The 13825-nt window shown below is 41.1% G+C and overlaps 1 protein-coding gene across 3 annotated transcripts in view; it reads left to right on the forward strand.

Moving 5' to 3' along the window:
• The window catches only part of rasal1a (RAS protein activator like 1a (GAP1 like)), a 67657-nt gene extending 58860 nt beyond the window's left edge, over positions 1-8797 (forward strand). For all 3 annotated transcript variants that reach the window (XM_088936188.1, XM_088936190.1, XM_088936191.1), the window contains 3 exons: positions 516-636; positions 3291-3370; positions 4035-8797. In XM_088936188.1, coding sequence (XP_088792314.1) covers positions 516-636; positions 3291-3370; positions 4035-4183 — 350 coding nt within the window. In that variant the 3' untranslated portion in view covers positions 4184-8797. The remainder of the gene's footprint in view (positions 1-515; positions 637-3290; positions 3371-4034) is intronic.
• The last annotated feature ends 5028 nt before the right edge of the window (positions 8798-13825 follow it).

A 13825-nucleotide genomic window follows, 5' to 3' on the forward strand; every position in this document is an offset into this window, starting at 1 on the left:
TATAGGTATGTATTTCTGTGAAATGGTCCCCTTTAACCTAGCATTGTGGCAATGGAGGACCTACAGTACATACAGTACATACTTGAATACATGAGGTCTCAGTAACCTGAAAAACAATCTGTTGGAAATTGTGGAACAAGGATCTGAGGCCTGACCAACCCTGGAGTAAATACACCACCCTCCAATCCTGATTTAATCTGTTACCTTTTTAACCTAATGCAGGATGATCTGGGATTCTTCCTTCTAACCTCTATTCATAAAGGAAAGCAAACTGTGCTTTCCCTGTCTGCACATATTTCCACACCAGACTACTGCAGAGCCAGCTGACACAGGCTGCTCAGAGACACAGCTGCTTTGTTACAGTTTCCTACAGTATAGGGCATTATTTTTAGGTAGTCAGCTTAGGCGGACAGAGTTAATGTATTTTTGGTCCTCGTCCTTGGCAGTACACTTTTTTCTGATAGCAATGGGGGTCTGGCTTCCAGCTAAATATCTGTCCCTTTCTTCTCTCTCAGTGCTGGGCTGCAGTCGCACCCACTCCGCTGTGACCCTGGGTGACTGGAGTGACCCTCTGGACCCTGATGCAGAGACACAGACCATTTACAAGCAGCTGCTGCAGGGCAGAGACATGCTCAGGTCAGTCAGCATGCATCCATATCCTGTACGGACCAACGGGCAGCAGGTGCAAGGTGAAGACACCCTGGATTGGACAGGACGCCAGTCCATCACAGGGGGACGCACTCACACAGGGCCAGCTCTTCCAGAGACCAATTACCCTACCAGTATGTCTTTGGACTTTGGGAGGAAACCGGAGCATCGACTGAATGAGGAAATATGACAGTGTTTTTGATCAGAGTGACAACAATACTAACACCCAGATCAATTCCCCAGGAATAATCCACCATGCCAAGTTTAGCACATTCAGGTTGACCCTAGGCCATATGCCCAGCTCAGTTCACCAGTTGTGTACAACTGCTTTGGAAAATTCCACTCACCGTCAAATACTGACGGCCCAGGATCAAACTGGCAATATCTGGTTCACAGGGTCACCATCTGCAATCTGACACAGCACCTTTATGAGCCAATCAGGACCACAGACTAATAGAAGTTCAATGATACAGTATTTCTCCAGGTGAAGTGCATCAAAAACAAAGTGATTTGGTCCTCGAGTGAGCTTCATGCCAAGCAATCTTTGGTGTTGACTTTAATGATTGACCTTCCACAGCCTGTGCTGTGAACATTCATCAGCAAAGAAAGGGCCAAGAAAATTAGGGAAACTTGATAAGGTGAAAAAGAAGCATTCAACTTAATCTCACTTGCAGAAAAAGTGGCAAAAAGAGATCTGTTTTCACAAGATATGAAAGTCTTCTCAAGAGAGATCCGTATAAAGTGATACAATTACACTGATGAAGATTGATTCATTTAATGCTTAATTAACATATATGCCCAACGGTAAGGAAGTGAACAAAGCACTTTTCTGAAAACTGGAGTCATGAAGGCATGGAGACATGAACTGTTATTACTATACCACTAAGAGTCTTTCTACAGCCTTTAGGCTTTATAATTAACTGTATGAAGTTATAGAATAGATAAGCAAAGAAAATATAGTATCACAGTGCCCTGGCAGTGAAATGAATTATGAATTTAGCAGTATCTGGTAATGTTACTAATTACAGCATAATCATGCTGGGCCTGATGGAGATGCTTGTGCAGAAAGCTAATGTTTAAATATGTACAATTCCTCATTTTGTAACAGAAATAGAATGGAAGATGGAATAAGATGATCTCAGATAGCAATGGAAAAGATAAGGGTTGAATTGTTGCTACGCAGTTACTCTTGAGTGTAGCTAGGCTCTGGTTATTGTTCCAGATGAGTTGGAGAGCTAACAAGAATATTTAAACAGTGCAATTCCAAAATCCACCAGAGGAGGTCAGAGCTCTAGCGGAGAAGATGTTTCCCCTCATGCAGTAAAGGAGGAATTTGCCAGCAGATGGCAAAAAGATCGTGAAAAAAAGTCTTAGCAAAAACGGGAATCATGCCAAGAAGAAGCAAGTGATTTGTGAAACACTCCTGGGAAGTTAAATTGACTTGTTTTGTGTAAATGCTGTATTATATTTGGATAGAAAATTCCTGCTGCTGATTTTTCTCAGACAGTAGCCTGTTATGGACAGACTAACAGACAGGCACAGGCACTGAACTCTTTATCTGTACTGTAACCCAATGGCAACTTTCAAAGAATTAATACCCCATTGAGTGCTCACAAGTCAATCACAACCTTTACTAGCATATTTCACAAAGACAATCTGTAAGTAAAACAAGTGACTAGGCATTATTCATTTGATTGCAACATATCTCTCAGTAGGTAGGTAGGTCCCTTTTCAGGCCACAAAGGCCCATGGGGGAATGGGGGGGCAAGGGCCACCATTTTTTTTGACCATTGGACACTGGAGGTGGAGGCGATGTGGTCAGCATCACGCTCCGGCCAGCCTATTACCCCCGGAAGGATTAACCCCCGGTGCTCATCTGGAAAGCAGGCCGAGTGGACCTGGGAGCCGTCTGGAAGGAATTAGAGCAAGCTCCATCGCTGTCCCCTCCCTGGGATTGAACCCGGGAGCTTCCAGTCAGGAGCTAGACGCCCTTGTCGTCTGAGCTGCCACGGCTTCTCATATCGCTCAGTAGTCGTGTTTTACATGGGGAAATATTCATACAGCAAGGAGGCTGTCTTGAAAGTTTAGATACAACCCCTTCAAAGTGACAGTGCTGTAGGCTATACAGGACAATCATTCAGTCCAATAAATAATTCCCGGTCCATGGATTTATTTCTTAAAACATTCTTTCCAAAAGCTTTGTCATTATCCTCACCCTGGGTGGCACGGTTGCACAGTGGTTTGTATTTCTGCCTCCCAGCGCTGAGGCCCTGGGTTTAATTCCTGGGCTGCTGTCTGCGTGGAGTTTGTATGTTCTCCCCGCGTTTGCACGGGTTTCCCCCAGGTGCTTTGCTTTCCTCTCACAGTCCAAAGGCATACTGGTAAGCAGGTTGGATACTGGGGAAACTGGCACTGGTGTGAGTGTACGAGCCTGTGTATGAGTGTGGACTGCCGCCCCAACCAGGGTGGCCCTGCCTTGCACCCGTTGCTTGCTGGGATAGAAACCGTTACAATGTGGATGCATGGGTGGATTATCCTTCTCCCTGCTTGCGCACGTAACAAAACAACCATACGGAAAAAGCAACCTGTCTTTGCACGTTCTCAAGTTTTCTGCGGACTGCTCTCTGCGTATTTGCATGCAGGAAACAGTATCTGGAATGTGTGGACGCGGAGACGGCCATGGACGAGGAGGAGCGCAGACACAGCCCCCGCATGCCTCCAGGTAGGGCAGACGCAGCCGGGAGGACATCATGGCAGCCCAGCAGCTGGGACAAGGGTTTAGCAGCCTAGTTTACACTGAGAATGCTTAACTTTTTCATTGCAGCACGCAGGTGGTGGCAGCTTCTGTGAGTAGGAAGCAGGCAGCTGATACAGTATGTGTAACTACTGTATATGTTGCAATGATATCAGTGACGCACTGAATTAAATTGACATCATTGGCCACTATTACAGTTCGCAGTTGTATGACTTCAATGAAGAAAATCCAACACATTTTTAAAAAGCCTGCAGCAGTGAGCACGGTGCTATTACCACATACTGTTGGCACGGCTAGGTGCTCGTAGACATTATGAGATGAGATGTATTTGGGGGAGCGTCGCTCATTTATTCCAGGACAGACTTCTGACACTGCCAGAACGGTCAGTGGCTGGACCGGCTGTCCTGCCTCCCGTGCTGTCAGATCGCTGTCCTGTCCGGTTAATTAATCTGACAAGGTGTACATGCCTTCGTCCCGGGCATTCACAGCCGTGACCAGGAGGCACATTTTTATGGAGGGGCTTGTGAGAGTCTGGAACCAGTGGCCTGCCATGTGTTCCAAGGCCAAAACTCAAGCTCACGTCTACAAAATTCCCTCGCTCACCCTCGCGCCGTGGATCTCTCTCCCTCAGACGGGGTGCAGCGGAGCCGCAAGTTCCACGAGCGCAGGATGGCGGCCGCCGCGCGACTGCTGGACGTCGTGCAGGACCTGGAGCGCGCTCACCTGGCCTTCGAGCGGCGAGAGAAGGAGGAAGCTGCCAACGAAATCCTGTCCCCCTAATTCTGCCCTCTTGGGAAAAGAGGTGGGGCCGTGGTGATGACATCACTCACGGGAAGCCACACCCGTTTCCCAGCAGCCCCTGCGGGCAGGACTATCCCAGGTGTCCTTGGTGCCATGTCCCAGACTGATGCTTCAGATTGTGGGCTTGCCTGTCAGACAGCTGTCAAGTCTTTTTAAAAGCAAAGAGACAGGGAAGAGGGAGTTGCAGGCGCAAAACCCTCTCTCTGGGATGCTAGAAATGCACCTGACTCACAAGGGTCAGAGATTTTTTTTACAGGTGGCTAGCAAAAAAAAAAACTTAGTGCCTAAATTCAATGCAAAAGAGTACATCCTGAGACATGAGCTATGGCCACTGTGGGAGTTAAACAGAATCAGACATTGAAATACCGAAAGAAGTCTGGCACTGCACTCAAACTAGCACGGAGCCTGTCCACACAGCTGGAACTGTTTTTTCGATCCAGACTTTAAAATCAAAAACTATACACTGACAAGCAGCATAAAGGTTATACACTGGATAGTCCAAAAGCTTAAACAGTGTGGACTTATCTGAGCTTTCCTTGCACACACATGGATTGTTTTATGGCAGAAGCTACTGTAGCTGAAGAGGGTTGTTTCAAACCGATTCTAGCTATTGGATTAGTATTTTCAGGTATTCTGACACAGTTGATACCACAATGCATTTCAAAGGCAAGCCAGACAATACGAGTTCAATATACATTCTGACCAAAACATTAACCTTGGGAATTCTGGAAACAATATGCAGCACGTCTTTCATGTTAGTGTCTAGATTTACCCTGCCTTCAAGGCCAGTTGATAGACTGTGCAGTGTGGAAATCCATTTCATTCTTCAACACAACTCTTTTGTAACTGCTATTGCCTTTACACTTGAAGATGTATCACAATGGCAAAGCCTAATGTAGCAGTTTTTTATTTTTAGTGTTCAAGTCTGAAGGAAGCAATTTGATCATTTTGGTCCAATTTCTTCATAAGTGTTTACCTCTTTTTCTAGATCTCTTCATCATTCCTTCTCCTCCTCCTGGGGCTACTTGCCCCTGTCTCTCACTAAACCGGCGTTCTGTCTCTTCTCTCCTGCTTTAGCAGCTGCCAGTTTCCCTCTCTCCCTCACACCTGAAGAAGGCTCCACAGCCGAAACGTTGCGTCTTATTCTTTTTCTGCATGGAATAAACTTTTACCTGTTTCTTTGCAACCTATGTATACTGATGCAGCTACCTACTTCATATAATATATATTACTGTGAATGTAGTCATATATATTATACAATACTGTGCAGACATTATGGATGCTTTCCATCTATTGACTGCTACGTTATTTACGTCTGCTTTATGTTTTTTATAATTTCCCTCTTTTGGTTGCTGAGGTATTTACGATATTTGCTTTATAATTGCTTTACACTTTAAATCTTATTACCAACAGAACTTCAAGGAGTTTTGTTCTGACATCAGTGGCATTTTGGCAAGTATCTCTCAGCACTTTTGTTTATAATGAGCTTAACTTCATATCCTGTTGGTTTGAACAGCATGTTCCTAATTATCATCTCCTGATCTAACAAAGAAGACTTTAAAACTCTTTTGCTCAACTACAATTTTTTTCCACACTTTCAAAAACTATGGTCCAGCGAAAAACATTTAATTTTTCTTTGCAAATGCAGAAAATAGGTGTTTTTCTCCTTATTTTTTAAAAAAGGTCATCCTTTAAATTCGTCTTGATCTCTTATTTCATGGACTGTTGGTGGGAATTGTTTGTTTTTATTATTAATCTTTGGAATGTTTTTAAGTTTTTCAAACTACAACCAACTAAAACCAAGAATCCAGCCCCTAGTGGATGTGAACTCGTGACTGCCTGGCCTGTTTGCCCTCCGCTGCGGATGGGAATTTCAAGTGTAATTGCTAAATCAAGCTTTAGGGGGCACTAGTTTCACAGTTAAACAGAAATTATCCATGGAAACTGTGCTCAGGAGGACAGTGGTGATTCATTTCCATGAAAGAAGGATGAGCAAGCGGGGCTCTGAACAGTCACAACAGGATGAAAACTATTGTCATGGATGAGGCCATCTCCAGCTGTTGTATAAATCTAAATAGTCTTAAGAGGGACAAAGCAGCCAAAGGTGATGATTCATGATCTAAAGGCAGTACCTACCTTCTGTGTCTTCGCATCTCAAAAGTGTGGCTGATCCATCAATTAGGAATGTTGTACTTGCAACTCCACGCTGGAGCCACCTCATTTGACCAAACTGTCTCGGAGCATCTGGCTTCATAGTTGAGGAAGTGTATTGTGGTGCCCTGGCTCCATGTTGGCAATGAGCAAACGAGAATGTGTGCATTGCTACTTTCTCACCTGGCACGTGTGTTGTGGATTGGCCATGCATAGTGAGAAAAGAACATTTTGGGGACTCTGGCTAAACCTTCACATAGGACCAAAGGCTTTTTGAATGCTACTGTAGCTCTCACTTCCTCAGAGTTTGCTCTTTTCCAATGTCTTTTTCCTGAATTAAATGGACTTGATCAACCAGAAGAAGGATAAATCCAGACTTTCATCCTTATATGACAGCTGGGTCATAGTTGGTCAAAACCTTACTGTCTAAAAACCTGCAAGTCAAGAGAAGTCTATGGGAAATCAGTTGTACAATACGTTTTTGTTAATATAAAGGTACATTCTCGTAAGAGCATGTCTAATATTTAGTCTTGTTTTGCTGCCTTATTGTTCAATGTGTGCGATTAAAAGAATGGTGTAAGTACTTTGTAGGTGGTTTATAGCAGACTTTGTCCCTGCTAGAGTGCTTTTGTAACTGCAAAGACACATATATTTTACTATGTGAAAATGAAATGGCTTTTTGAATCAGCCATTAGCTGGTCACATTGTGGAAAAAAAATATCTGCTTCAGTCACCTCTAATATATGTATAGGTTTCCATTCAAAACAGAGTTGAGCTTCAGTTGTTTCTAGCCTGTCTGTCATAAACACAACAAGTTGCTTGTAAGTTGATTTGCTTAATTGGGCAACTGAGCAAACCTAGCGCCTTGCTAAAAAGCACTGTTGACAATGCACTCCAGTTGTTGCAGCATGACCTTGTCTACCTCACTTAATGTGTTTTGGGGATTCTTGTACAATATTGCAATTTGCTCATCTACCTGGGAAACACTTTAGGCTAAACATTTTCAGCTTGCAGCAGATAATATTAGTGACAATGCATGCCACCTAGTTTTATTATTCTATATGGGTTTTGTCCAGAAAGGCTTCGGTTAAACTGTGCTGGTGCCGCAGACACTTGACACTAATTTAGAAAGCCCTTGCATTGGTGCTGATGTCTCTTTAAGTGTTTTAAAAGTGCCCTGAAATTTGGTTTTACATGCTCTTGGGAATTACCAGTCAAAGACTGGTTTTGTAATGAAAAAGTGACACTTGGCTGTAGCATTTTTTTCTCAAGAAGTCTGCTATAATGTATTTTAATGCACCTTTTTACTTATGTAGTTGTGATTAATGCAGTGCCTTGTCAGGTTAGAATGAGCAGCCTTGACACACAGGTAATATATCTGAAACAAAACATCGGGCACTAGACTGATCAGATGTGCTTGCATTCTTGTCAAATAGCCTGTCCTTGTACATCAAACTGTATTTGAAGGAGATACTGTCGCTTATATTTATTACAAGAGCAGCTAATGTTGTGAAACAGGACAATTCAGGTTTTTACAGAATTGCTTATCGTAGCAGATCTCTGTATTGGAGAAAAATCAGACATAGAATCATTCTGTTTTCCACTTTTTCCCTGCGGCAGGACATTGCTTTGGTTAATACTGAGAGAACCAAGTGTCTGAATTTACACTAAAAATGATCTCCCCTATACTAAATTTCCCTCTTATTATTCGGTCTGATATACGGTACATAAGGAGTAGACTCTGGAGTACGTTTCTTTGTGGTTTAATAGTAAAGCAGGTCTTTGTAGGGACAGAATGTGTGACAGTGAAGTACTGGAAGAGTGATGAGCAAGAATTTAGCAATCGAACGAAACGAAACAAAGTGCCCCCTAGCTTGGTATGTTATGGCGCTCAAAGACAAAGCCTTGAAAAATCCAAAACAATGGATTAAATTGACAGCAAATCCTTTACAGTGGTAATTAACCAGGCTGCTTCCATCTTTTCAATCGATCTTTCAAATGTCCTGTAACTGTTTGATTTGTGTTTTCCCATTGACTAGATAATTCTCACGTGCCCTTATTTATTATTGTGTATCAAATCTAGCCTAGGTCAGTATCTGCGTTCTTAAGGTTTACTGAAGACATTTCAAATACTGAGCTTTTGACACAGTTTGTCTTAGAGTAAAATGTATTTTGTACATTTAATGGTAGTGAGGTCTCTTACAAAATGAGGTGATGTTGAATCTCACAAAAAAATCTTTATGAATATTTCTATAACATTTGGAAGACATGTTTTATGATTATTGTTGTGTGTGCCAGTATATATTATCACTTGTGAAGCAGAAGGGGAGATTAATGCCAAACAAATTTGCCAAAATGTATTCCTGTGAAAGCTGGTAACATCTGATTGTGTATGCCTTGATGTATAAAGTGATTAAACATATGGCTTTAAAGAAACAAAAATATCTTTTTTGATCAATTTTTTTTTTTCATGTCAGACCTGGAAAATTTGGGTCTAATATCTTTTCAGTTTAGCAAGCTCATCTTAGTGCAAACCAGAAGTCCATTTTTAAAGTTAATCATTTGGCTCTGTCGAGTAAAATTATTACATTGTGCAGATGGGTTTAGGCATGTTGTCTTGACAGTCAACAACTAGATTCTGTATATGCGGTGGGAATGCTTTCAATTGAGGTCAACTAAAACACTGCATTTAAGTTTGATTAAAAAATGACAGAAAATAAATAAGCAACTTTTACACTACCTACTCATAAAGCAGTAAGTGATGTGGCCAGTTGTTTTGGAATGAAATAATCTCCTACAGTATGCTCTCAATGGGTCAGTGCATGCATTTCAGGACAGGACTGTGGCATATGGAAGGTTTCATAGTTAGACTGTGTTCAGGAAAATTTGGTAAGGTGTTACAATAAACTCTAAGAAACGCGTCTTAGTATCAGAGACATCACTCGGCTAGAATGTAATTTATGAAGATTTATAACTGAAGCCATTAATGTTTCATTTCTTATTTATTAATAATGAGTATTATGTTTATGTCCTGTGTATTTAGTAGATTTTATTGAAAAGTACAGCTTTTCAATGCATTTCAGTGGGAGAAAATATTTAGAGGGAATATATCTCTTCGAATCACTCTGTGTCCAAATGTCGTTTCTTCCTTATCAGCTGTTCTGCTTTGAGAAGTCTCATCGTAAGCCACCGGAGTGGGAAGTAAAAACAACCAGCAGAAACATCGCAGCTCAAGGGAGAAGTTAGACGTTTCACTGAAATATGCTTCACAATTCTGAGAGTGTCTCAGCACGGTAGGGATTAAGAGAATTTGACCACAATAATAGTAGGCAACATATTTTCTAACTGGGGAGAGCTGCTGCATGAGATTTGGATTAATCAAATCACTGCTTTAGAATGCAATGAACCAGTGATGTACTGTACTGCATTTATCAGCCAATGGTCAGGCTTCAGAGCATGTAATGGAGCGATTTGAATCGCAGGACATGCGAGGTCACACTAGCTCCTGGAATAGCTCTTTTTTGTTTACTATTGATTTTTTCATCTGCTCTGTTCACTGCACTAAGCCAAACCATGACCAACCTGGGCTGTGTGTTTCAATGCTTTAAGCCACTGTGGGTGTATCCAAGGAGGGAAGGGTAGGCTGCCCAACAACAGATTGATTACAGGTACAATTGCTCCTTACTTTACTGAGTCGAAAATGACTGCCGTCACTCCCTGAGGAAAATATGAAAAAGACAGGTTCGATATAGGGAGAAACCTGGCGACGATGATGTATGTACATCTGCATGTCTCAGGCAAACGTGTGCACTCATGAAGAACTTAGTACTGTATCTGTCCCCAAAGCAATGGAGCTTGCTTAAATTCTTGTATACTATTTTCTGATGACCAGTAACCCTAATTGAAATACAATTTGCATATTTTTTTCAGGGAGAGAGCATTTCTTACTAGAGTTTACTTTAGTTATCTAATTACAAAAGTAATCAAACCTGTCTTTTGATGTAAATTGTTTTCAATAACATATAGTGTGTATGTTTAAGTTAAAAGTAAGAGGGGAAAATATCTAAATTTAGACTATATAAACAGACATTTAAAGATTAATGATTATGGGAAAGCGTTTCTTAAGACTTAAGGAAATAACCCTTAATCATTAAAAAAACAGTTGACTAACAGTCTGTATACAGAGCTTCAAGATGTATTATTTCCTGTCCAGTCAATTCAACAAAACCCATGTGCTCACCGAAAGCCTGGCTCTTGAGCTGTTGCTGCAGCTGGTAACATGCTGCTTCATAAACACAAATCTCCTCTGTAATGTAATTAAAATTGAATCTACCTCTCAGGCCGCACACTGCGAAATCCTCCCAGGATATTAACTCATTCACTCCTGTTCTTCAGCTGTGATATTCCTCCACAGGGTCTGTGCACTCTCTCAGCTTGATTGTATTTATAGCAACACAGGTGGTTGATTAATTCAATGAGCTGTCATATGGGCCTATTCCATACGTATAGAATTTGTGCTACCTGTCAGCTGTGTTTTAAAGCCATGTCACTTAAAGAAAAAAGCCTGTAAAATAAAAACCTGTGTGTGATTTCATGATTAATTATCTCCCATATAAACAATATAGACCAAATGATATCCATTTCACCATACTTTACATTATCTAAAGATGATCTATTAAGTCATGTATTACATGTCTTGTACTCTGCAGTATTTGTCATTTTCTCTAGTAATATGAATAGAAGTCTCAGATTTTTCTAAGCAGTCTCCCAAGCCGTCTGACTGTTAGAACAGCCAATTAGCATTCACCTCCAACATACTGTACCAATCAATAGATTCATTTGACTGCCTAAAGCTATGGGCTTCTAGTCCTCATTCGTAATGATTCAGAAAGCACAACCCTCATAACAAGCCCCCCAGGGGGTATTGAATATGACATGATTGGTGTAGGATGGTTATAAACAAAATATGTCAGGAGCTCCCTATGCTGTAAATACTGGTGCAATTGATGTTCTGTAGGAGTGCAGAGAAATCAGACATGTTTAAATCCAGAGGCAAAAAACAGAAGACAAGACTCTAATTTTGACTGTCTACAAAAAGCATTGACAGACACGTTTGCCCTGTAGAATTCACAAGAGTTGCAGGCAGCTTGTACACTTCTGGGGGAAAAGTCTCTCACACTAACAGAATGTGGCAAAGAACATACAGTTTGCCAAGAAGAGGAGTAAAATAGGACAGCCGGGCAGCTTGTTCCAGACACCCACAACCTTTTTTGTAGAAAAGCGCAAGCAGGCTTGCAGCTCTACTGAGAATGCAGTTCCCCATAGTTCCCACTAATGTCCTCTGTCTCATTCTTCACAGCTGACTGGGTGTTGACTAGCCCCTCTGTGGCTGTTGAAACCATCTGTCCTATTTGAAGGAGAAACTGAGAGTTCAGCGCAGTGTAGTGCAGTTTTGTAATTTTGAGGGTAGAAAACAGGGGGAAATATAAATCATTTGATTAATCTGTATTACATGTGGCAAAATTAAGTGTTAAATTGTATGTGTTAGCAATATATAAATTCAGAACATTTATTTTAAACACTTTTGTATAACTCAGATTAAACAGAAATGGATTTAACTTTTCTTGTTTGTTGCAAAGAAGCAACTGCTCTTTAGTGATGGTTCCACTTTACAGGTTAGCCTTACAGCTCAAGGTTAGCTTTTAATTTGCCAAAATGATGTGACAGCTACTTGCTGGTCTGCCTAACTCTATAAAGGATGTTTAATACTGATATGACACCAATAGCTATGGTGTTTGAAAGCAGAAAAAAACCCTGATATTACTAACAATGACATTGAAAGCTGCTGCACAATAAAATAAAATACAATAAAAAATAAGTCAAATGATTTATCATTCACACCTTAACTTTCATTAGCGTATTTGGTAACATGCTACAAATGCTGCATTCTCAAGTTTCCACTTTCAGCAGCTAAAGTACTCTGGTTCTGATACTCAAATTAACTCAGTTGCTGAGAATATAGTCCCTGGCTATTCATTTTCAACACTGAGTCTGTTATGTTGAAAAATGGAAATAGCAAAGATTATATTAGTTTGCATTCGAGAAGCAAGAACAATTAATACGGCACAGCTTACTTTCAAAATATTACTTTGAAAAATGGATAAGCAGTTCAGATGGCATATTGGCATAGTGAACAGATGGTATTCTTGCATCAAAACTCCTGAGTTCAGGCTTGGAGTCTGCCCAGTAGCAGTGTCTATGTGGAGTTTGCATGTTTCCTACGGACTACATGACGTTTCTCCAGGATCTGTTAATTGGCATCTCTAACTTGTCCCCCATGTGTGTGCCTTACTGTATAACAGACTGGTGTCCCATTTAGGGTGTGTCCTGCCTTTAGCCCAATGTCTGCTAGGTTAGACTCCCACTCATCAATCCTGCGTATTCTATTAAGCCGTTAATGAAAAGGGATGCATAAGAAATACTTACAGTATTTTAAATACAAGGCTTTTTCAATTATGATTTTACAAATGTAGTGTACAGTACCAGAATAGCCCTACCCCACAAGGGGAGCCTCTTGTGGGCCTATCTATCCATGATTCTTTTCTCTATATGCCTTGTTTTGTCTTCTTTCATTCGCATCCAAACACTGGGAACACACTACGATCTGGTTTCTGTTCTCTCACGACACACTTTCCTCTTTTTCTTCCCTTCTCACACAAGCCGGACGGCATGATGTGTACTCACCTGTGCCAAAGTCCTTCCCTTGTCCTAGCCGTGGAGACAGGCCGCCCCTCCCACTCTTCTTCCACGGAGCTGGGAGAATCGAGGGAGTTCAATTTCGTAAAGTCTTGCCTTTTTTCTTCAGAGGGCGGCGCCTCCCAGCACACATTACTGCACACTGTTGCGGTGTGAGCCTGAGCTCAGTGCCCATGACTTCTCGCATTGCACACTCATTTGTATGTTTCCAATTCAGAGAATGAAGTAAAAGAAGAAAATAGAAAATTCTGGTTTATCTTGCCAGCCCAAACTCCAGAAAAAGTGTGGAGATATAAAAAGCATCTCTAAGACCACAGAAGTGCCTGCCTATCCCTACTGTATGTTTTTGCAGAAATAAATAATGATCAAATCATTGAGAAATCAACTTATCTGTCTCTCTCTCCTTCTTAATTAAAATGTTTATTAGAACCACCTGCCCTGGGGCAACAGAGACTTCCTAATTAAACTAATTACCAGTTAATGTGAGAAATGGGTACTGTTTCTGCTGAACTAGAAGTTTTATTTAGCTTCTGAATGCCAAAAAACTGATCATTAGAAAAAAACGGATTTAATATTCAAGGCAAGGTACACAACAGATTTAAACTGATACATGTTATCTCCTATATCGTGGATATTTAGTATGAATTACCAAGGAATGGCCATAAACTTAAGTTATAACTGCTTAGAATTCTTCTGTTGCACATAAAAGCTCTA

The sequence above is a fragment of the Atractosteus spatula genome, chromosome 17, assembly GCF_055471065.1.
Source record: "Atractosteus spatula isolate fAtrSpa1 chromosome 17, fAtrSpa1.hap1, whole genome shotgun sequence".
Lineage (NCBI taxonomy): Eukaryota > Metazoa > Chordata > Actinopteri > Semionotiformes > Lepisosteidae > Atractosteus > Atractosteus spatula.